Source organism: Psammomys obesus, unplaced genomic scaffold (genome assembly GCF_907164565.1).
Source record: "Psammomys obesus unplaced genomic scaffold, mPsaObe1.curated_primary_1811, whole genome shotgun sequence".
Taxonomy (NCBI): Eukaryota; Metazoa; Chordata; class Mammalia; order Rodentia; family Muridae; genus Psammomys; species Psammomys obesus.
The window spans coordinates 7,299,869-7,324,293 of record NW_026585895.1 but is presented as its reverse complement, the minus strand read 5'-3'; the positions used below and the strand labels follow the sequence as shown (position 1 = coordinate 7,324,293).

The window sequence follows — 24,425 nt, the reverse complement described above, 5'->3', positions numbered from 1 at the left end:
TTGTGTAAGGATCTCTATTGTCCTACCAAGGCTTAAGCAGACTCCTAACTCTGCTGCCCTTTAAATTGAGGATGATTTTGTTAAGAACAGGTGTGTGCGCGTGCAGATTTCAAGAAAGATTTCAAGAAAGTTGACTAGTGTGAATATAATGTTTATATGAACCACAAGAAGGATAGTTATTTTACTACAATATCTTTACTGAGCCTTTAAAAGCATCAGCTTTCTAATTATATATTACTATGACTCAGAAGTAAAGTAAATTCTACTTAACAACTCAGAATATATATATATATGTATATTAAATAATATATACACACCCATATCTGAACACCATAAATAATGTACACACCATAAATAATGTACACACCCATATCTGAAATACACATTCACCCCTCAAAAAAAAAAAAAAAAAAAAGAGAAAGGTTTAATCTTTCCTTGTGAATGCTACTAAAATTCTCTATTTTATTCCACGACATTTCTTACAATATACTTTTTATGACCCACTAAATTTTATTTGGTACAAAAAGCAGCATTTTAAGTGAACAGGAAGCTGGATTTTTCCAAGGGGCAGATACATTAATTGTTAAAGGGAAAACTGTTCTTCTCAGAGCAAGCAAAGGTGACTGAGACAGATGATAGCACACTCAGCCTGGGGAGCATGGTACAGCAAGCTGCTTCTTATCTCTCAGTATTTGCTCAGCGATCCCAAATATTTAGATTTATGATTCATGAAACTCTCCCTCAGAGAGACAAATATGTCCCAAGTTGTATTCTCAGAAGGAACATACTGACCTACATATGTAAATCAAATTTCCAAGGCCTTTCACACTAGTTTGTTCAGATTCTGAAAGTTGGCTTGATTTATATTTTCAGCTGCATTTTAACTTCAGTTACAAAATAAAAAAGAACATCTGTATCATATAATTCAGTGATTCTAAAAGCTGCCTTATTGTTATATAAGCGGTGATGACCTTAATCTTAAAGTCTCCACACATAAAAAATATGTTACTCATGACACAAAAGGGAGAGAACTTCTTTCATTAGCTGAGACCATGCTGATTGCTTAATTTAAAGAAAATATAATGCTGCTATTATTAATAAGTATGCTCAAGCATAATCAAAATCATGAATGGAAACATTTCCAATTTGCCAACATCTCCCTTAGGGTTAGTCATGCCAGAAATACTTTGGCTGGCCCTGCACATTCCCTAGGAGAAGAATAAGACAGTTACAGCCTTTTACCTGTCACTTCTAAGATAACAGTTAATTCATACTATGTCTTTGCAAAGCCAGATCTCATTGGACAGATAACTCCACCTTTAAGAAACAAAGGCTCTATTCTAGCTATAATTGTATCATATTAACTTGCCAGCCTACCAGTTAATATCCAGTGAAATTAAAGCTTGGTGTGTTTCTGGTAGGTTTGTGACACCACAGCCCAAACCTGCAATTTTAACTAATTATAGAAATTCAGGGCAGGAAGACTTTAGAAACGAAGATCAGCTTCATCCTTCTTTTTAAACGTTGAAACCACCCGAAGCCTCTGTCTTCTACTTGCTCTTGAAGGGAAGACAATTTTGCAAAGGATGATCATTCCCCGTTCAGCTATATGTAATATACAAGGTCTGTTTTGTGTTTCTTCCTTTTTCTGGTGCTGGGATTGGAACTGAAGACCTTCGTCATGCTAGGCAAGTGCTCTAGCGCTGTGCTGCCTCCCCAGCCCCAACTCTTCGTATCATTGTGGAGCAAAAAATGATTGTCCTCATTCCACAGGGGGTCTCTAAGGCTCAGTCAAACTAAACTGATCTAGGACAAAGAAGCAGTACATTCTAGATCGGGATCTGACACAAGCTCTCATGTAACTTGGGAAAGCACTGCTTCTGTTATCTCCCCCAGCTGTTGGGTAGAGCTGGTTCTGTAGGCTCGAAGATCTGACTTATACATCCTCTTCGCAACTCTCCACTTCCTGATACTCCATAAACAACCTGAGATTGGCCTAATTAATCATGGATTTTAGCAGATTTTACTGCTGGGCTACAGTAAATTTCAGCCCCTCTCCTCCACGTTGGCTGTGTGTGTGTGTTTTAGTATCCCTGCATTCCTGAAAAAAACACCACCACTGAGCTATATTCCTATCCTTGTAACTATTATCCTTTTTGATTCTCTCAAATTATTTCCTATGTCTTTTGGCCACAGCCTCAGTAGCTTTTGATAGCTCACATACTTCTCATTCTATTCCAGGCTCTTACATATTTCCTGATCCAGTCTGAGGACATGTTTTCGCAGCAGTCAGAACAGACGTGTACCCCGCTCATCATGGAGGCTGATTCTTCTCTGCTCCTCACAGATGTGGAACACTCACGGAAAACAGCTGAAGCAGAAGGAACCACCAGCATTTGGAATTTTCCTTATTGAAGCAAAAGTTACCGGCTTACAGATCCATGAAATCTATGAAACAAGTACATTGTGCTCCCATACAACTTAAGCCACATGGGTAGTTACAAATGAGTGACTGTGGAGAAGAACACTGTGAACGCACACTTTTTAAGTACGCAGTGGAGTAAGTCCAGGCTTTGATGCAGCTAAAGTCTAGGCTGTTTAGGATTAGGCTATTTTTTTTTAGACAATGAAAATGAAATTACAAAAACAAGTTGAGCAAGAAAAAATATTTATGTTGATGGGAAAACCACAGCAAGTTATAAATGTGAAACTTCTAGAAAAATACCCCCCCCCAAAAAAAAAAGAATTCTCACATACTCTTACATCTTGGTTGCTTGCCCTTTGATCTCTTTTCAGCTGATAATGACCAGATGATGCCACAGGAGAGACAGAATTCATACTCTTGCCACAGGGTAGCTGACTAGACTTCCCTTTGGTTTTTGATGCTTGGAATGTACAGAAGCATGCAACAGTACATAAACACATTCATACTGAAAGGGCTGCCATGGTTTATGCATTTCCTACAGATGCTATTTTAGAAAATTACACAAACATTTCATGTTCTTATTTTACACAACCACATTCCAAAAAAAAAAAATGAGAGAGAAGAGAAAGAGAAAAATATGAATGTGAGATGTAACTTCACGCACCAATAAACTATCTGGCTCATTCTGCACACAGGGAACTCATAGCAATCACCTAAATCACCCAGGTGCGTATCTGTAAGCTTGGTGAGTGAATGGGTTTTCTGGTTGTGTGCGTTTTGCCCATCATCTGTCCTCTACCGACCACGTCCCTGCAGGGCTGTCACAGTATTAGCAGTGCAGCATGGCCACTGTCCCAGCTGGCGACACAGCTGAGTGTGAGGTAGACTCGGAAGTCGTCCACCCCTGTGAGGGCTAACCAGAGCTTAGCCGTGTTAATTGCCCGCAGAAGTGAGTGCAGGGGTTTGTGTCTCACAAACTCCGAGTGAACGTATCTTCAACCCACGGTCTCCTGCACACAAAGCTACCTCAGATACCATCCAGCTTAGGGAAAGTGGGATGAACAGAGCTGGAGCAGAGGAAAGCTTTGGTCTTAGTCAGTTTGGTTCAAATACGTTACTGTAGCAAATACTAAAAATGTATGGCCTGTGGCCACACTTCCCCCGCACAAGCGAAGGCCCTGCTTGGTCTCACGAATGCAGTTATGCAATCATTTTGCACTATCTTGAAAAGATCTAGCTGTAACAAACAGTGATAGTATCATCTATAACTTCTGTCTTTCTGCACTGGTGAAGTCAAGAATTTCTATGAATCTAGAGTTTATAACTAGTTGGTGTGGATTAAAAGGATCTGTCTATACAAACATCTCTTTCCACTCTTGGTTTTAATCCATGAGCAGTTCAAGTGAAGGATTAAGTCATAGAGTGAAGCTCAGTAATAGAACACTTGCTTAATAAACATGAGGTCCTGGGTTTGGGCCCCCACATATCACACACACACACACACACACACACACACACACACACACACACGCATGTACCATACACGGAGAGACACACACAGAGACACATGCAAGCATCACACACATAAAGACATATACCCACAGAGACCACACAAATACATGCACTCACCACACACACACAGACGTCACCATCCCCACGCATGCATGCACCTCTTCAGAGCTGACTATGCTTGGGTTGGTAATGCAGCACTCTCCTTCCCAGGAACAGGAACATCACATTTGTTTTGACTGTATGTTGGTCTTGTCAACTCTCAGAGTTGCTAGAAAGGCTTTCAGAACTCCGAAAGCTGGCATTAGACAGACTTTCCTGTCGAGGTTTTAGCTATGGAGTCAAGGAGGATGGCTCCATGCTATAGTGGCAGACACTTGACATCCTGGTACACAGCAGTCTGCTCAGGGATCAACTGTGGCCAGTGACTGACAGCGATCTTATGGGAGTGATCTTTATTTTTAATTCTCAGTTACCTAAAAGGGACAAGGCCATTCCCAAAGCCAAAATTTCCAGCTAAGCCATAACTTTTCCTCATAGATCAAAAGTACAAAGGAAGGGAGAAGAGAGAAAGAGGAGAGCATTTACAACTTATTGGCAATGCTGAGTTTCCAGGAGGTAGTTTCAAATGTACTCATCACCACCTAGATCAGGGGGCCTCTCCTGGTGTGTGCTACTGACCCATCAGGCAGCAAGTTAAGGGCTCTGCATCATCTCAAGACGGCAGTGCTGAGCTTAAGGATGCAGAGAAACCGGGTAACAAACCTACTCCAACCATGGGTGTGGCTGCGGCGACAACCAGGGTTTGCCTGATCCCGGAGGCGGCCTGCCAATAACCAGTGCTGTGTAATGGCTTTCAGCGCTAGCAGGCCTAAACTTTTTCTCTTTTCTTGAAATTGTGGAGCTAATATGAAATTATTTACCAGTTCAGAGGGAAAAATATATGCTTGCCTTTTCTAAACAGACCTTATATATGATAAAAGCACAAGGTGTTAATAAGTTTTTTAAATAGGTAGAACTGTAAAATATTTTTTCTTTACATTTAAAATCAAAATTGCTTTATATATATTCGAAATAGATTTAATCACCAAAACTGGAAAATGACTTTTTAAGTAGATTACACTTAAAACTCTGTGAGAGCAAAGCTTCAGCTCTGCAAGATGAATGTGTTCTGGGGTTTTCTATATAGTGTGCTTCAGTTAACAATACTGTCATGGGCACTTAAGCTTCATTAAGAGGCTGGATATCACGTAAAATGTCACAGTAATTTAGAATTAAAACAATAACAGCTAACTCTAAACCTGTAACAAACTGAGAGGCAATGAAATAATTTACATACATTTATTCTAAAAGTATCTTGGCTCTAGACAAATATGCATTCTAAGGCTGTTGTGCTTATTTTTAAACTCTTTTATTTAGTGTATTTAAGTCTCCACTTTCCTTTCACCAACCACTTAAGCCTAGGTAGGAGAGAGAAAAGGAGTGTGTGTGGGGGCACAGACCCCTTTACTTCTAGCTGTTTGGGGTTGATGGGTTCTTCGGGGGCTACACCAATCTCCATCACAGCTAGCACTCTCTTCCAAGCTGCTGTCGTGAAACGTTTCTCTCTGCCTGTCTCCTCCAAGTCGCCACAACTTCTCTGTCTCAGCTCTGCCACACTTTTTCTTTCTGGGTTCTCACACTGATATCCCTCAGAGTCCTAGACCATGTCCCTTTCGGTGCTGCATGAGGCAGGGGGCAGGCCGTTACCAGCTGGCAAAGACAACATTCCCCCAGGAGGAAATTATCAGCTGTGGACAAACTAAGGCCCAAACTAAAATCCCACACTGGATTAAAACAAAAACATATGTATGCAACATACCAATTTGTAAAGAAACCCAAACTTCCATTACATAAGACTAAAAGGAAATGGAGGGAATTTTGAGCTGACAGCGTGTTGTTGATAGTAGTGGTCTCGGTACAGCAGATGGTAATTCTGCATCCACCACAGGGCTGTAAACACGAGCAAACATGTTGATATTGTAATGAAGCAGGATCCCACTTGCAGGAAGATAACTGCAAAGGTGGAATGGTGGAAGGAGAACCTCACTCCCCAAGTGAGGGACCCCAGAGGCTCACTGCGTCTAGTCCCATTCTGAGGACCCAAGACACACACACAGCAGTACAGTGTGCAGACACAGCGAACTCTGTGTGTGTTTGTGTGCGTGCACGCTGATATATGTACTGAATACAGCAGAGGCACAGGGCAGAAGTGTCTGGATACTTATCTAGATGTGCCGCAGAGGATGTGCTCAAACTGGGAAGTTCATGTCAAAGACAACTAAGGCAACTTAGTTGGTAGGGAAATTTGTTGGTAGGGAAATTTGTTACTGCTTGATAATCAAAACCAAGAATGACAGGAGTAGAATATAGTAATATTGAATTGAAAGAAGAGTCAAAAGGTAAAAACTGTGAGGCATGAAGGAGTCCCAGAGATCTCTTGCACAGAGCAGTTACACACAGACACACAGACATGGACACACACACACACACACACACACACACACACATATGAATTCTTTCACACATATATGCATATACCAACTTAAGGGCTTTGTATCATCTTAAGGCGGTAGTGCTCAGCTTACATATGTACAGAAACAGAGAAACCAACCACATGTATATACATATGTGCATGAAAGAATTATATATACCAAGTATATGGTACAGTATAAATATATCTGATTTGTGTGAGTGTGTGGGTATTGCACGCATTCCTGTGTAAGGGGATTATGTGCTTGTGTGCAACCAAGCACAGTCCAAGGCAGAATGTTGTCTTCTGTTAGCAAGCTCTGCCTCAACCCATTGCAAAAGGGCCTTTCATTGAACTGTAAGTTTGTGGTTTCAGCTAGGGTGGTTGACCAGTAAGCTCTTTGACTTCAATTGTCTCTGCCCTCCACTGCTAGGGTCGTAGGCATCATGTACAGCCATGTCTGGCTTTTCACTTTAGTGTCAGGAATTGGGACTTGGACCCTCCTGCTCATGGAGGAGTTGCTGTTACCCACTGTACAATGTCCCCAGCCCATAGATTTGTCAAGTATACACTAGTGAAACTAAAGGAAAATAAGAATCAAATTAAAATGGAAAAAAGAAAAAAATTACACATGGATTCAAACTAATCTTACACAGTATTACAAAACGAGAGGAGAAAAAAAAATGAGAAAAATCTATGGAAATCTGAAATAGAAAGGCAGGATTTTTCTATCACATAACAATAACCAGCCAGGCAACAATCATCAGAGGGCGGTAAGACCACTGACTAAGAAGTGAGGAAAAGGATATTCCCAGTTGAAACTTTTGATAACGGAATCAAAAAGGGGAAACTTCTTTACAATGGAGCACTCCACTCACGGAGGACCTAGCTTTACGTCAGCATCACCAGTAACGGGACACACTGACACAACGGTCCTCAGAGGAAGGCAAGAGACCAAGAGACGGTGTTATCCACACAGCTCCAGCCTTTCGATGACTTTCAGTGATGCTCGATCCATCTCCTCTACTGAATGTAGGAAAGCAGACATAATCCACCCTGGTGACATGCCCTCGGTCCGGGGGAGACCTTTTTGATGACATTGCTGCATTTTGACAGAGGTAATGATAGCGATTAACTTGCGCTGAGTTAGTTGCTCTCACCGGTCCCTATGCCAGGGCTTATGCAGATCATCTTTTCATCAACCTAGAGGGTAGATCATACCATCTTTACGCCATCTCTCTCACAGCCTGCACAACGGCCTTGGTATGCTGCATGTTCAGGATCAAGGCCACATATTTACCACAGAAGATGTTACAGAGAAAGCTGCTTTTTACCCTGTGGGCTCCTATAAGGCCCAGATGCCTCTAAGCTTATTTTGAGACATAGCTTTATTTCAAACCATCCGGTCAAGTATTATTACTGTTTTGAAAATTCAAATAAAAATTCCAACTTTTCCAATGATAACCTGGAACCTTTTTTATTCCTATACTTTTAGGTTTATAGGCCATAACATCGGCACATCAAATAAAATGAAATAAAACATGAAATAAAACACAAAGAAAGTCGAATGCTGTTGTGGGACAGAATGAATGCACTTTTCACTCAAAGATGCCATCATCCTGCATGTCCTGTTTTCTCCTTAAAAATCCTTGCCCTTAGAGTGGTCCAGCACATACAAAAGGGTAATTTAGGCTCTCTCTCTCTTTCAACTTGCTCATTCAAGGTCCCATTTTTGTTCACTGCCACATTTTGTGTGGTTCATATAATTTTTAGTTTGTCACAATATTAAGAATATTGTTATGTCATCCTGTTACACTCTACTTTTATTAAACATGTTTTTATGGCTTGGATGTTAAGATATGGACTGCAATTTCTCATTATTATTTGACGGTGAGAGGATGGTTTCATCCTTCCCTAGAGCTCCTGTCAGAAACAGAGATGTCGGAATTTCAACAGCTGAGAGGTCTGTGAAAACATCAAAACACCCCAGCGTTCTCTCGTTCTCTCCGCATCACCACTCCACTCGACTTTCAAAGTGAATGAGGGAAACCTCTGACTTCGGCGGCTCTGACTCGGCGGTGAGAACCCTTCTGTCACTTTTGGGAAGCCTGTGTTGTGACACCAGCCTCCCAGAAGAGTGTGGCTGAAAACTGCTGACTGTTTCAGGGTTGGTTCACATCCAGCTTTTCTCCAACTCTGGGGATGCACTTCAGAAGGCCAGGGACTGATGGCCATCGCGCTACGGGCTCTGTCGGGATGGTGGGGAGGTAGGTCCTGAGAATCAGCTGCTCCTCAGAGTGAAATTCTCTGCTCCACTGCACAGATACCTAGGCAGTACCGGTGCTGAACTGTCGGAAGTGCTTTCCCATCCTGACTTCATGGTCCCAGTTCGCACCACACCGTTCCTCTGTGAGCTTTGCCTCATCAGCCCCTCTCAAGCCAGCTTAACCGCTAGGTCTTAAGCGGGCGGCACTTAAAGACAGGTGTCCCGTGAAATCTCTTTAAAGAAAATCAGCTCTTCACTCATGGACTCCATCATACCTGGTGTCACCCCGTGCTCCTCTCCTAAATTCCATACCTTTGGCATCTCTTTTACACAAGTTTGTGCCCCGTTTTCTTGAAGAGGACTGAGAAGCTGCACTTCCCTCCCCCCCCCCAGTAAACAAGATGAAACACTTTTATCTGACGATTAAAGACACTCATGACTCTATGAACTTCAACTCTATGAACTTGGGGTCTACCCCGGTCTCTCCTTTCCACCGCTCCACGTCAGCACCCTCTGTTAATTCTGCAGCAGCACGGGGCTGGCCTCTTGCCTTTGCCTTCCTGCCTGTGTTCCAACCTCCTTAACATTCCAGAGTGCTCTTTTGAAACCTAACCACTGTCATGCTCGACTCGAGATCCTGTTACATGCTTAACAGTACGCTGAGCGCAGGGGCTGCTAAGTAAGTTTCCACTGAACAAATGAACGAGTAAGTGAGTATCTGCTGACAGCCCGGTCTTTGTCAGAACCCAAGAATAACTCTGCAGACTTGCTCACCGTGACACCCCAAGACTCCCGAGCCTGTGTGCTTGGCACTCTACCTGGCTTAAGGGGAGCTGCTCTGCCTGAGATTAAAAGTATCATCTTCCACTGATAAAGTGAGAAAACCATGCCAAAGTCGCAATGCAGAGAGAGAGCCCAATCTGGTTAGTAAACAAGCTCCTTTGTGCTTTTCATTTGTTTGTTTAATTTTTCAAGCAGCAAAAATCTTTTCATTATCAGATAGATATGCTATTTAATATGTAAACACTATGCAAGCAAAGTAAATATGCAGGCAAAGCTGTAACTTAGAGGCATCGAATATTTAAGGGTTGACATTTCACACGAATATTAATTTTTGTTGCCTACGTCCGATGTTTCAGCTTTGGCTCTGCCACAGAGAGAGCCTGACTGCTAGCACATGCCAGCACAGCACAGCCCTGGCGCAGAGTCCGCAGCTCACACGGACTCTACCCAGTCTGTATGTGAACAGAGCACACAACAAGTGCGTATCTCTACCTGAGCCTCAACATCTTCCAATGCTTGAGTTGCAGTTAGCACAAGAAACTGAATAAGCTGTAAGGACACTGAGCTTACCCCTGTGCTGGCTTGGAGCCTGATTCCCCTGAGCCCTGAAGCTCCTTTAATCTTGAAGCCAGGCAGTATTCCACCTGAGCCAGGCAGAGCCCACTGTCCTGCATGCCCCTGGCTGAGCCCACACTCTGCCCAGAGGCTGCCGGGCTCTAGGCTACCAGGTGATCAGAGATGACCATCTCCTGCTCTCAAAGTTATTGGGGTTTCCTTCATCAGTAACAAGAGCAGAGACAAAAAGAACGGAAGAAACCAAGGTCCCCAGACAACCGAAGCCATTACGTGGCTGGGATAGCCCAGGCTCAGATTAAATGGCAAGGGACATTCAGGGACAAGGATGTCCCTGTAAGGCTCCTGTGTTAAGGGCTAACTAGTGTGCTGAAGTAATGATTCTCACACATGGAAAGAGCAACTCAGAAAAGAGAAGGGAGCTTGTTTACGATGCACAGTAATTAGCATTTAACCATCAGTTCAATTTTTTAAAATTTTAATTAACACATACTTGTTTTAAATAATCACGGGTGCAGTGTGCCCCTTCAATACATGGACATGATATGCAGTGAGCCGGCCGAGGTCAGCGACATGTCCACCACCTAATTATTGAAGCAGCCACATTATTTTATTCCCTATATCGCTGTTTGAGCTGACAGAGGGGTAGATGATGCTTTTGGCGAAGTTAGGCTTTCTCTCGTTGTCTTAAGTAGTTCCTTTAGGCAAACAGGTACAGGCGAGCAAGGTAGAGCATGTACTACTGGTGTTGGGTGTGTCGGGGCAGAATAGGGTGAGAGAAATGTCTAGCACGGAGGCCTGCCCTGCATGAGGGATCACGACAGAGGGATGGAGGGTCGATCGTGAGTGGCTGAGCTGTGTCTGCATCAGGCACAGGACTCACCTCAGCGACACAGTGGTGTGGGTGTGGCCTGTAAGTCCTCCACATGTGACGGCAAGCATGCTTCACTTTAAAAAAAGTGATACTCAGATGAACTCAAAACTTCATTGGAACATAATTCCAACGATGAGATCACTATATTTTTAGTTTGGTGCCTTTGCTTTTCCTGGTGTCACTCTGCCAGGCTATGTGTGAAAAAAGGATTTTCACTGTTAGGGACCCAGTGGCTACTTAGCATGGAGTCTGGCATGTGGTAGGCTGTTATCACATGCTGCTGGGTCATGTGTGAGCCAGAGCGCACGTGCATGCTGTTCACAGACAGTTGACAGCATGGAAAACTTTTGTTTATAGTCATGCATCTACTCTGTTCACTATACACAAGTTTCAAAAGTTCTGTAAAAATGCTAAGAGAATGAATACGCAGAGAGAGATCATACCCGAAAAGGCTGTCCCCATGTATACATTTGGGGAGGAGTTGTGTTTTCACCTGCTCCGGTCTGGGAGTTTGGTGCCCAGTATACCAGTGATGAGGTGGCGGGGCCTTTAAGAGCCAGGGCTTAGTGGAAGGTGGCTAGGTCAAGGAGGTGTCCCTTTAGAGGGATTAATGAGGCTCTCAGTGGGGAGCTCTAAAGTGAGGCCAAGTGGTTCCTTCTGCTTGGGTCTGCTTCTTCCTCCTGCTATGGCACAGCCAGTGGGGGTGGGTAGGGTGCTTACTTGAAGGCTGAACTAATACTCAGTATTAGACTTCCAGCTTTCAAAACTTCTGAGCTAAACAGAAAATGTTTTCACTACAAAACCCTTAGTGTCCAATATTTTGCGACAGCAACAGAAACCAGACTAATATAGGAGGTGAGGGGTGCGCTTGAAGCATGAGAAAGGGAATTCTGATTTGCATTGGCTCTACTTTATTGGACTCCATAGTTAGGACACTGGATGATGGAGAATGCTCTCTTGGTGGATAGGGTTTGTTTTTATTCAAAGGAAATCACAAAAATAGGTGCATATGAGAGAACATAATATGCATTATTCAAGATGAGGAACACTTGAAGTCAGATGAAAAAAGATGTCCAGGTAACAGATGCTGCTAAATGCCACAAGGACAACATGGTAGATTTCATGTGTGAGCTCAGAGTGAAGCACATAGGATTTTATCACCGAAAGAGTAATTCTGCCATTTTGAAAGTGCCGTGCTGCCTCTTTCAGACATCTGTTTATATCAGAGGCTTACAGTGGTTCCACTGGGTGGATGCTTCATTGCCTGTGTCAGGAGCAAAGCAAACCGGCAACCGGGGAAATGAGAAACCAAGAGACAAAGCCTTCGCGGCATCTTCACCGCATTATGAGTTGTCTTTTAACGGATGTGCCACAGCACTAGAGTATGATGACTGACAAGTAAAACTTTCCCTGTCTTACCAGACAGCTAGGAGGCAAATTCCCTGGACAACTGACACAGTCACAGCCTGACACGATTTAAGTATTAATTAAGACAAATGCAGTAATGTTATCTTCAGCATCAACATGGCAAACACAAGGAAACTACGATGTTTCCCTTAGCCACCAGCATCACTCAGAAAAAAAAAAAAAAGGACTCATTAATTAATGGTGCAACATAGGAGAAAACCCTATGGTTGTTTAAATAATTCTGACTTTCACATCTTCAGAGTCATGTTTCCTCCAATAATGCCTGACCATTCGAGGAAGGCTAGCCAATGATCCAATTATGGGGTTTGCCTTCAAAATTAGTAAACCAAAATAGACTAAACTTATTTTTCATAGTACATGAGTTACATTTTGAAACAAAATACTCAAAAATTTACCAAGGAGAAGAACCTCTAAATATAAAACAGTGGAACTCAATTTTAAAAATGTTAATCGGAAGACTGAGTTATCGAAAATGTCTAAAAATATAGGTTCTACGTTTTTTGAACAATGAACAAAAATCATTGCTTTATATAGAGAGGTCTTACTAAAAGTGTCTGGAGACTGAACAAAACATTAAGCACAATGTTCTATTCAATGAATATATAATGTTAGGTAACTCACTGAATAAAATATATGTTTATACTGTTGCTTAGCCCTATAAATACACCACATATAGCACAGCCCAGAAACAACCCAGCCCATTCAGCATATATGAAAAGAGAAATACAAAAACCCTACAGTAAAACCGTTCCTGACATTCATCTCACTCTTTGTGAGAAATTCCAAACATGGATCTATGCAGATGGACAAGACTCTTGTAGAAAGTTCTTTGTTCACTGGATACCTGTGCATTGTCAGTCAGAAATAAGGGGATAGGCTTTGAGCATCAGGTGAACATAAACAAGATTGCTCTACTAATAAAAGTTGGTTAGAATCAGTACTTTCTTCAAAGGCTTGAGCCCAGCATGTGCTACTAGAAGATGGTGCAATCTTTAATATGGGGGGGTCTTATAAGAGGTCTTTAGGTCATGCGGTATATGTATAGAAGAACACAATGGGGCTCAGGCTTCTCATTGAATCTTTTGTCTGGCCAGGGTTTTGTTTTTTCAAATATTCCCACCACAATAACAGCTGTATTCCAAAGGCCCAAAGCAATGGGGACAACTGATTGCAAACTTCACAACCACGAGCCAAATTATTTCAGGTATCTTGTTGGAAATGGAAAGTTGGATTCTTTCTTCTCATCTTTAATACAGACATATTTTCTCTAAAAGTGAAGAGGGAAAATGTCAGAAAGAAAGTAAAAACCAAAGGAATGTTTCCTCCTATTATTTAGAAAATTACAAAGCACCTCACGGGACATGTCTTTTGTCCTATTTAAAAATACACAAATGTTGAGCTTCTCTATCATTGTATAAAAAGACAAGAAAACATTTTAAGGTATAGATTTAGAAGCATGATAAGGATACAGGCCTTCTGAGTAAGCTGTAGAGAGTGTTCACAACGTGAACAATACCAACTCTTCGGAGAACAGCTCTTTTCTCTTCTTTTTAATTTATGTGTTATGAGTATTATGTTTGTGTGTATGTCTGAGCATCACTGTATGTGCAGTGTCCGCAGAGGTCAGAAGGGCTAAGAATTCCCCTATAACCGGAGTTATATATGCGCATTATATCTATGTATATATACATATGCCTACATATATATGTGTATGTATATATATACCATGTGGCTGCTGGGGCTGCTGGGAATTGAACCTGGATCTTCTGGAAGAGTAGCCAGTGCTCTTAACTGCCAAGCTCTCTCTCCAGTCCCCTAGTAGAACAATTTTTTCATGCTTACCTGTTTTACCTTTTCACAGATTCAGTGAATATCTTTCCAAACTACAGGACAAATAGCGCTGTTAAAAGGACATACACAACGAGCTCTGAAATTATTATTTCTACAGAGCATCCTAATTCAGGCCCTTGTAGTTTCTCCCAAGCAACACCTGGAACTGTTTCATGTGTGTTTTAAACTGCTGAACAGTTTGTGCTACTAATGGATTCTGTGAGATATTGCCTTTTCAGGAGAGTACTTTTGAGACTCCTATTAAGGCACATTACTAAGAGTGGGGCTTTGGGTGGCTTGCCTGAGCAGCCGGAAAATTGGGAGATATGATTATTACTCCATCACTTTCTCTCTTCCAAAACAATGCCATCATTTACTATTCCACTTACCTTGTCATCAAAGTTATTTGTGTATCTGCTTAGCAGCTACATGAAGAACCTTCTGAACATTAAGATATCCCATTAATTTATCAAGTCCTACAGATACCAACCTTCAACTGAGACTCAGAAATAGTGGATGTTACTAGTAATCATAAGACCATAATTGTAGTTCACTTGTTTAGCTCTTAACTGTACTCTTCAGAATTGAACACAGCATTAGAAATTGTAGTGTGGGCTCTCTCGGCACCTTCGCATGCGGATGAGAAGATTCAGGATGCTTGAGAGAGTTCTTAAAGTCTCAAAAGTTATATTTTTATAGGAAAAAAGTTATAAGGTGTTTAAGAGCAGGAGTCTCTTATCTTCTGTTTGCTAACCTTGATAGTCTCAGAACCCATCTAACAGGGTCTGGTTTATAATTGGTACCCAATAAAATTTTGTTGAGGAAGTTACTAAAGCAATGATCTTTTCCTGTCTAAATCTACAGAAAAATGGAAATCACTTTATTCAGAACCCACAGTTAGAACTGCCTGTAGATAAGCCCACAGATGGCTGTAACCCATGTCTGTTGATACCACAGAACTCTGAAGACCATTAAAATAAATGTCAAAACAAAGCACCACAATTGGAGCTACAACTTTCAGGAGCTGATAGAATTCTATTGCTTTACATCACCATTAAAAAATATTGCATTAAGGATCCTGAGTTGAAAGAAAACAACTAGAAAAAATCCAAACTCCATCTCTAGAGCCAAATGTTCAGCAGAAAGGTACTTCCATCAGGGATTATTCAAATTAAATATGATTCAAACAGGATGCTCTCTGATGATGTCAGGAAACTTAGCATGCTGATAGGTGTCTGGTCCCACATGCGTTTTCTGTCCTAATATTCCTTCTGTGTGATATAGGTGACAGGTCCCCTCCTGCCCTGTATCGCAACACTCATGGCTTCAGGTTGTGTTCCGCTAATGTGAAAGGCACAAATCACCCAAAAGGAGGATGAAGAGAAAAGCCTGAGGAGCTTCTCACAGCTGCTCTCCTTGTGGCTTTCTGCATGCTGTCTTTCTAGAAAGCCATCTCCTGTAGAGTGGCCTTGGTTCCAGCCTCCTTTCAGCCCTTAGTCAGCAGAGAGGGCAGTTACACCCTCTCCTTTCCCTTTCAGGAGCAGAAGGGGAAAGCACCTCTACATCTGTGGTTGATATCTTTTTGAAATACATCACCCACATCTCTGGGCAGAGACCATTAAATTATGTTTGAAAATCTGAACTGATCATGTCTTGAATGTTTGGTCAGATGCGTGTTCAATATATCATAGAATAGGTTTGGGCTCTGCTACTTTGTATGAGATTTAGAACTGACAGAGCAGGAACAAATCAATTATCAAACCATCTCCATTTCCCCCAGTGTCTTACAGGATCCTAAATGACCCAAGAGAGCCGTAAAGAACAAGAAACCAAGGCTAATACGTGACCAGCAGGGGCAATTGTTCCCCAGCTAGTGAGCAAATTCAGACTAGCCTGGGCCTTGCCACATCATCTAAGGCCATGCTATTCTTCCTGAATGAATAAAGAGTAATTGGTAATTCAAAGCACTTTGAAATATTTCCACAGAAAATTGGTAAAAGTCTAAGAATGAGCAGAATTAAAAATAGTTTTGTTTTGTTTTTTTTTTTTTTTTGAAGGGGTCATAGGTCTGGCTCTACTAATTTGTGAGTAAATTAGTAGAATAAGTCCTAGAGAGAGATCTTGGATTGCCAACAGAAGTGCAAATATAATCAAGGCCAGAGCAGTGGGATTTAGTGACCACACACACAGGATTAGAGCCTGTCATAGGTCAGGGTCCTCGGCCACCTGGCCTGAAACAAAGGGCTGCAGGGTTAACGATGGGAAGAAAATCGTGTTCTGATCCCAGCTCTCCTGGGTGAGACAACTTTACCTTGTAAAGTCACTTTACCTTTTTTTTTTTTTTAATGCACAAAAGACACCATATTAATGTTTCATGAGGTTGTGTTTCCAAGTTCCTGTCTCTGAGAGTTATTCTAAATAACTGGAAAATTTCTTTCAGCCATCTAGGTTTGGGAAATTATCTCAGTACTCAGTGGTCAAAGGAGATCTGTTTCAAACCTTAACATTTTTCTAAAATCTTGGTCTTCTCCTGTTTTTAAGTCTCTTGGATTCTTTCGCGAGCACGGCAGTGGCAGTGGGTAGACCTGAGACCATTATGCGTGCATTAGAGGATCTCTGTTGTGTTCTTGAACTTTCCAGCTATCATTTAATAGGTATGACTTCCTAACCCAACTTTCCAATCTAATGGCTTCTCAAAGTAAGAAATGTTCCCCCCAAGTCAGGAGCCTGACACAGAGGACCTCTGAAAGGCTCTGCCCTGCAGACTATCATTTCAGATGCTAAGAATTATGGCCAACCTTTGGGCAGAGTGCAGGGAAACTTAGGAAAGAAGTGGGAAACAGTAAGATCTGGAGAGGACAGGAACTCCACAAGGAGAGCAACAGAACCAAAAAACCTGAGCACAGGGGTCTTTCCTGAGACTGATACTCCAACCAAGGACTATGCATGGAGATAACCTAAGACCCCTGCACAGATGTAGCCCAGGGCAGTTCAGTATCCGAGTGGGTTCCATTGTAATAGGAACAGGGACTGTCTCTGACATGAACTGATTGGCTTGCTCTTTAATTACCTCCCCCTGAGGGGAAAAAAGCATTACCAGGCCACAGAAGAAGACAACACAGCCACTCCTGATGAGACCTAATTGACTAGGATCAGAAGGAAGGAAAAGAAGACCTCCCCTATCATCAGTGGACTTGGGGAGGGGCATGCATGCAGAGGGTGGAGGAAGGGAGGGATTGGGATGGGAGGAGGGAGGGAATCACAGGGGGGATACAAAGTGAATAAAGTGTAATTAATAAAGAATAAAAAAATGATCATGAACTAAAAAAAAATTTCAAAACATACAAAAAAAAAGTCAGAGATCTTAAAAAAAAAGAAAAAGAAAGAAATGTTCCCCCAAATCCTCTTAGAGTATAACATTTAAAGAATTGGTGCCCATATATTTTATAATAAACAAAGCCCCTGGTTTCTTATACAGTTTTGAAATTCAGGGTTGTGTCTACCCAGAGAATCTCTCAGCTCCCTGGAAAGGTAAGACACCTTGAGTATTGTCTCTCTGGCGCTATTTTCACTCTACTACTACTCGTGGGGCCATTTATGCTGGATACGTGTGTTACCTGCACACAACATTCTCTTAATTTTGATCCCCAAATGGCTGCTTTCTCTTACTAAGGCAAAAATTGACAAAGCCTACTGTGCTACAGAAAACATTTCTCTATGGCTATTTATTATTAAATGACTTTCTCATAGGAAAGTCAAAACATGGTTGAGAAGATAAATTACCAACAAATTAGATAAGCCAATAGGCAAGTGAGAATGCATTATTCCATTCAGAAGGGTTATTCTATCTGCCATATCACAATGCTCATAATTAATTCACCTTCCTTTCCTGTTGGACTTTCATCAGTGGAAGTGACAGTGTTAATTTTACCAAGCAAAAGAAAACAAATTAACCAGGAAAAGAAATATTGGCAGATGGCCATCACAAAAACAGAAAAAAAAAAAAAAAAAAAAAAAAAACAGCAAAGAGGGAGAGAAAGAAGGAGGCCATATTTGTGGACATTCAAAAAATAAAATAAAACTTTTTACAGGGTTTTAATAAAACTTAAATTCATCTACCTCATGAGATTTCTTATGGTTGAAATACACATTATTTCCTTTCAATTAGCTGTTCAATCCCATGATTTAATGCATGCCAGAACAGCTGAAGGTAAAGACCATCTCTACAAGTGAAGTAATGCTAATTCTAGACCAAACCCGCAAAAGATGTGACCAGTAATTAGCACCTACTTCCATGTCACAGAAAGAAATAAAACAGTTACGTGTGGTGTGGTGTGTGAAGAGAAGATCTCAGCGAACCGTAAGGCCCAGGACCAGAATCACAAGATAGTAAAGCTTCACTCATGTTTGATTCTGCTTTAAGTTTATATCAACAGGCATGTGTCACTGGCTTCACAGAATATTAGGGTTATGTCTTTCACTATTTCAATATTAGCACTTTGGAGGACTCTCTATCCTTCATAAATACTAATACTCCTTTTTAAAAGCACTTTTTATTATTTTTTATGTTCCATTATGTATTTATTTAATCACTTTATAGCCTGATCCCCTCCCTCTTCTCCACCCAGTCCCAATCTCACAGCCCTTCTCCCCTTTTCCCATCCCCTTATCCTTAGAGAAGGGGAGTCCCCCCAAGAGATAACAACCCACCCAGGTATCTCAAGTCACAACAGGACTAAGTGCATCCTCTTCCACTGGGGCCAGTCAAGGCAGCCCAGCTAGCAAGGAACCCAAAGGCAGGCAACAGAGTCAGAGACAGCCCCTGCTCCCATTGTTAGAGGACCCACATGATGGCCTAGCCTCACATCTGCTACTTAGCTGTAGGGGGCCTAGATCCAGTCCATGCCTGCTCTTTGGTTGGTGGTTTAGTCTCTTGGAGCCCCCACTGGCCCAGGTCGGTCTACTCTGTAGGTCTTCTTGCGGTATCCTTGATCCTTCAGGTTCCCTCAGTCCTTCCTCCCAACTCTTCCACAAGACTCCTCAGGCTAGGCCCATTGCTTGGCTGTGGGCCTCTGCATCTGTTTCTATCAGCTGCTGGATGAAGCCTCTCAGAAGACAGTTAAGCTAGGCTCCTGTCTGCAAGCATGGCAGAGGGAGGATGCTTATACTCTTAACTTTCTGATATAGTCTTCACTTTTATGAAACTTTAAAAACCTGGAATTGATATGAAATGATGCATTATACATTCCTCTTACTAACCAGCATGCATTCACCATTTGTTGGGTGACAAACAGAAGCTTTTGCAGACGTTATTTTGATTAATCCTTATGAGCCTTGGAATTATGACAAACAGACGTTATGATCCCCAAGTAATCCAAACACATGGAAACTGAGGCCCCTAGGGGGCAAGTGATTTGCGGACTGGACGGTTGGAGAATGAGTGAGCAGTGAGGCTGTGATCTGCACACAGGTACATCTCGTTCTCAAGCACTTTCCTCTTCTTCACTCAAAAGTAGGAAAGAGTAACTGCTCGGCTGATACTTGAAATTAGTTAATAGAATGCAAGTGCTGCTTTTTAAATAGAGTTCCTAAATCAAGCCCAACCCTGAAATAGTTTAGAGACACAAAAATATACATTCTCATATTCATAGGCTTCCAAAGCCCCTCCTTTCTCACCCTTATCTATATCAGTATTTTCCTACTTTTTGTTTTATTACATTGCAATCCTCGTAAGAAATCTCCTTAGACACATTTTTTTTTCCTTAAGCATCTCCCATGAAATTCTAATCCTGCAGACACGCCACATGTCTGTTCATACACACACACACACACACACACACACACACACACACACACACACACGTATGCTTTACATGCATGTTTTACACATAAGAAAAGTAAGACTTGCTAACCCCCCAGGTGAAGTTTCATCCTGTGGGGGTAACGCAATGCACACAATTCTACCTCTGTTCCTCTGACCCTCACACCTGCCTACTCCCCATTGCTAATGACTGTGCGATCAGGGATGAGGGATTCTGGCTTTCAGCTTAACGTTTTCAGTGTGTTTAAGTGTGGATGTGTGGAGGATGTTGCTGAGCCTCCGCAGTCATGTAGATGTTAGCATGAATACATGGAGAAGGCATGTTGACAAGGGCCCGGAGACTGCAAGGGTGGTCCACGTGGAGCAGCGCACAGAAGGGAGCCTCTGCTCTCCAAAACGCCCCTGTCACAGCTGTCCTGCAGTCCGCTCCTGCTGAACGTGCCGACACAAGTGAGCCCTGTGAGGGAGGATGCTAGCCTCCATTCCCTGAGAACAAGAAAACTTAGTCACCAGCCACCTTACTGACCATCCCCTATTGACTGTTGTGTAAATATTAGGTTTCCTGCCTGTGAAGACATTCACTGTTCCATTTCTTTCAGGCCTGTTTGCATATTCCCGACGGCTACGTGGCCAAGAATAAGTGAGTTTATGTAATGCTCCAGACACTGCACCACACCGTGGCTCATTTGAACCAAGGAATGAATAGAAGACAGAAATGAATTCACAAACGCTTCTTTCACGGGCAGCATAAAGTAAAACCTTTGACGCCCAGAGGTCAATATGCCCAACCATTGAAGTAATCACAGCCATAATTCAGAGTTAGCTCTGGTCAGCTCAAACTTCATACAGGAAAGTCATTCACTCGCTTTACTGGAAAACGGACGCAATTAACTTCGGAAAACCCATAATGCATCTATAATCTTAGAAAGTATGGCATGTCCAGAGAGAAGACAATGGTTGATAATTTCCTAAGACAATAAACTGCCGACTATTGGTGGTCGCTGGCTTTCAGGGTACAGCACTCCATGCAACACTTCCTAAACACAGCCCGTATAATCCTTGTGGCAAAGGCCCATGTTGTCTCATCTCTAGAAGAGATGCGTGCAGAAAGGACACTCCTTGGAAGCTGAGGAGAGAGCTTTGTCACCTTGAAATGAGCATCAGCTCAAGAGTACAGGCTTCTAAAGGTCAAGCAAACGGAGGCAATCTTAGGCAAATGAACAGGTCCTGAAAATGAGGTGAAAATGTTTTGATACTTTTCATGTAAGAAGTTACTTTAGAGATGACCTGAAGCAAACCCCCCTTAACAAATGTCTTTGAGGTGGGTATCGGCTGTAATTTTCTGACTGATGGCTTGAAACAAGCATGCATTAGGGCTTTTGGAAACGATTAAGAAAATGGTGACTACTTTATATAAGTGCTTTTCCAGAAGCTTGTGTGTAAAATTTCTAAAGTAATTTATACATGTCTACCCACCCCTACCATGACAGGAAAGCAGACAGAGAGGGCAGAGTTAAACAGCAACAAGACGGTAAAACTGAAGAAATAATTTTATAACGGTGGTTACCCAGTGGTTGGGAGCAATGTACAGAGTCAAGATTAAAAGGTGGTCTTCCAATTCTAAAGCAGTCTTTGTCTTTATTTTAGTGTGCTTTCCCAACTAGGATAAGCTTGAGAATACAACAAAAAAAATTAAACCCTCATATCTAAAACATTTTGACAATATGTCAAATAACAAGCCACTCGCATAGTTAACTGGATCCCAAATGTATTGTCAGCCACCCCTGACAGGCGCATTCTTAATGTCTCCAACACTGAAGCTGGAATTGCTCCAACAAGTCAGGTCATGTATGCGATTGCCAGTGTGCGACTGCAAAGCCTAATAACTACAGATGGCTTCAATCAGTGTCCTAGGGATTTCAGAGGTTTGTATAGCCTTTACTAGCTGATATAATCTGCTAGAAAACGCTGATTTTTCCAAATAAATAATCTAAACCATAAAAGCCAGCCAGTGTTTTGCAGTACTAACTCAACGACAAATGGAACAGTTACCAATGAAGCATTTAAAAATATTTATGAAGCATCCAGAGAAGCTGTAAGTTAATTACGCCCTTCTCCGCAACATGAAAAACACCTATGTGAGATTATCTCAGGAAATTCTCATCAGAGTTCTGAGAAGGCTGATGCCTGCTGATGTTGACTTTCAAAATGTTTTTAGATTGCGTAAGACACACTTTTGAGGATCACCAAACATGTGCAGCATGGCAACACATTACCTTTCGGAGTTCCACTGTTTGAAATGAATCGCCATGCTGACAATTTAAGATCCCATTTTCTTCAAATATTAATAAGATAGGCATGCAAACCGCTCCTTTTCAAAGACACTCCTGATCTTGTGAATAACATAGGTGAACCTGCTGTATTTTTTTTCTGAAAAAGTAATTTTTACATTTATATATTGAAGACTCTGTTGTCTCTGACAACTATAAACTAAATCCCAAATAATATGCTCCCTGTAAAGGAAATCTTAGAAATAGAGGTCAAATGCTAACCACAGTTAGAGATACACATTTCTAAGGTTGTTCTAAATCGCCGAATCTTATCACCAAAAGTCTGGCAGGATAAATAGTACTAATTATAGCACTGTCTGGCGCTGCTTGAGACCTCGCAAGCCTGGGAAATAAAAGCAAAACCAAGTACGCAGACAGAGATGTCCTCCCATCACTTAGAACAAAGCAGCAGCCCTTTGCGAGCTCTGTGACTTACCTAGAAGCATGGTTCCTAGTGACAGTCAGTTCAGCCAGGTTGTAATCTCTGCCTAGAAAATGCATCAGGAGCTGAGGAGGGCTGAGCTACCCCCAGCGAGTGCAGAACAAGCCTTCACAAACTCTTCCTTGTCCCCTATGCCTGCCAGAGGACTGGCCAGACTCCACTCTCTCCCCGTGTGTACCTTGCTTGAAACTAAGGAACAATACGGGGACTGTCAGGGGACGGTGCCTCCTCAGTCCTCAGGGCCAAAAAAAATTATGGAAAAGTAGGTTACTTCTCTGGAGTCTGAGCGTGTATTCTGAAGCGATCATGATATTTCTTTAAAATTCCAAGTACTGTTTTATACTCAGTTCACAAAGAAAAACTTTAAACCTCTGAAAATAAGCTTAAGAAAGACATGTTTTAAAAAATGTAACTTTTTTTTAAAAAAACAAACAAAACACCCTCTTTTTCTCTTCAAAAATATTTTCCTATAATTTAAAATACAGTTCACTATATAGCATAAAGAAATTCTGCCACAAAAGAAACTGCATACTTTAAAGAAAAAATGGGTATTAATTTATCTCATTCACCAAGGATCAGAAAATAGCAGCAATATTTATTGTTTGTTGTTATGAGCTTGGATCACCAATGACATTTCAGTTTCACAATAGGTTATTTGTTTGGCTTCTATGTGAAGATAATTATTTCTGAAATAGGTTTCTTCTGACAGAACAACCCTACAATTTAAAATAAGAACATTCAGGTGACTATATTTAAAAAATAGAAAAAAAAATCCCCTCCATTTCTATTTTTCTACTGGGTTCGTATTAAAATTTACAAAGAAACATACCTGGACCCAAAATATAAACACAGAACATGCCAGCCCTCATGAGGCTGATGAAATGAGTGATTTCTGAGACTACGTTTTATTTTTATCATGATAAATAAGATGACCTGTCTACCTATTTCTTATTTAGCTGGTTTTTTTAAGTTAGCTGTTCTAACATGCTCTCAGTTGCTATGATAAACATGATGACCAAAAGGAAACTGAGGGAGGACAGACTTTAACTTTGCTTGCACTTCATCCCATTATCTAGAGAAAACAGGAACTCAAGGAAGGCAGGAAGCTGGAGGCAGGAACCCAGGCAGAGACTATGGAGTGCTTCTTACTGGCTTAGTCCTGAGGCTTGCTTCAGTTTGCTTTCCTACACACCCCAGTATATTGAGAATTTTGGAATTTTGCTTTGTAAAAAAAAAAGAAAGAAAGAAAAAAGAAATGGTATAAGAATATGTTTTCATTCTAATCCCAGGTGTGGGGAAGTGGGCCTGCTTCACAGCAGCTGACTATGATTTGCTTCATGCTCTAGCTTGAGGCGTGATTTTTGCCAGGTGCAGATAGCTTCTGCAATAGTGTGATGTTTGGGATTCTGGGGCTATTCAGAGAGCATGTAAGTGGGAGAGCCCTGATTGTGGTTAATGGTTTGTTGTTGTTGGTTGTGGTTTGTTAAATAGTCATGTGCAAAGAAGAAAAAATAGCAATTAGATATCCTGCTGGCGAAGATCAAACCTGCCCGAAGGAACTTGACACCCCCTAATCAGCAGGAAGTAATATAATATAATATAATATAATATAATATAATATAATATAATATA

The 24,425-nt window shown here is 41.5% G+C and overlaps 1 protein-coding gene across 5 annotated transcripts in view; it reads right to left on the bottom strand.

Annotated features, from left to right (window-relative positions):
• The window catches only part of Znf385b (zinc finger protein 385B), a 286,071-nt gene that overhangs the window by 170,725 nt on the left and 90,921 nt on the right, over window positions 1–24,425 (bottom strand). Inside the window, exon 1 of one of the 5 annotated variants that reach the window (XM_055600674.1) lies at window positions 22,788–22,836. The exons of the other annotated variants lie outside the window; for them this stretch is intronic. Coding sequence (XP_055456649.1) covers window positions 22,788–22,797 — 10 coding nt within the window. The 5' untranslated portion in view covers window positions 22,798–22,836. Of the gene's footprint in view, window positions 1–22,787; window positions 22,837–24,425 lie in introns of those variants that run through there. 5 annotated transcript variants of the gene reach the window in all.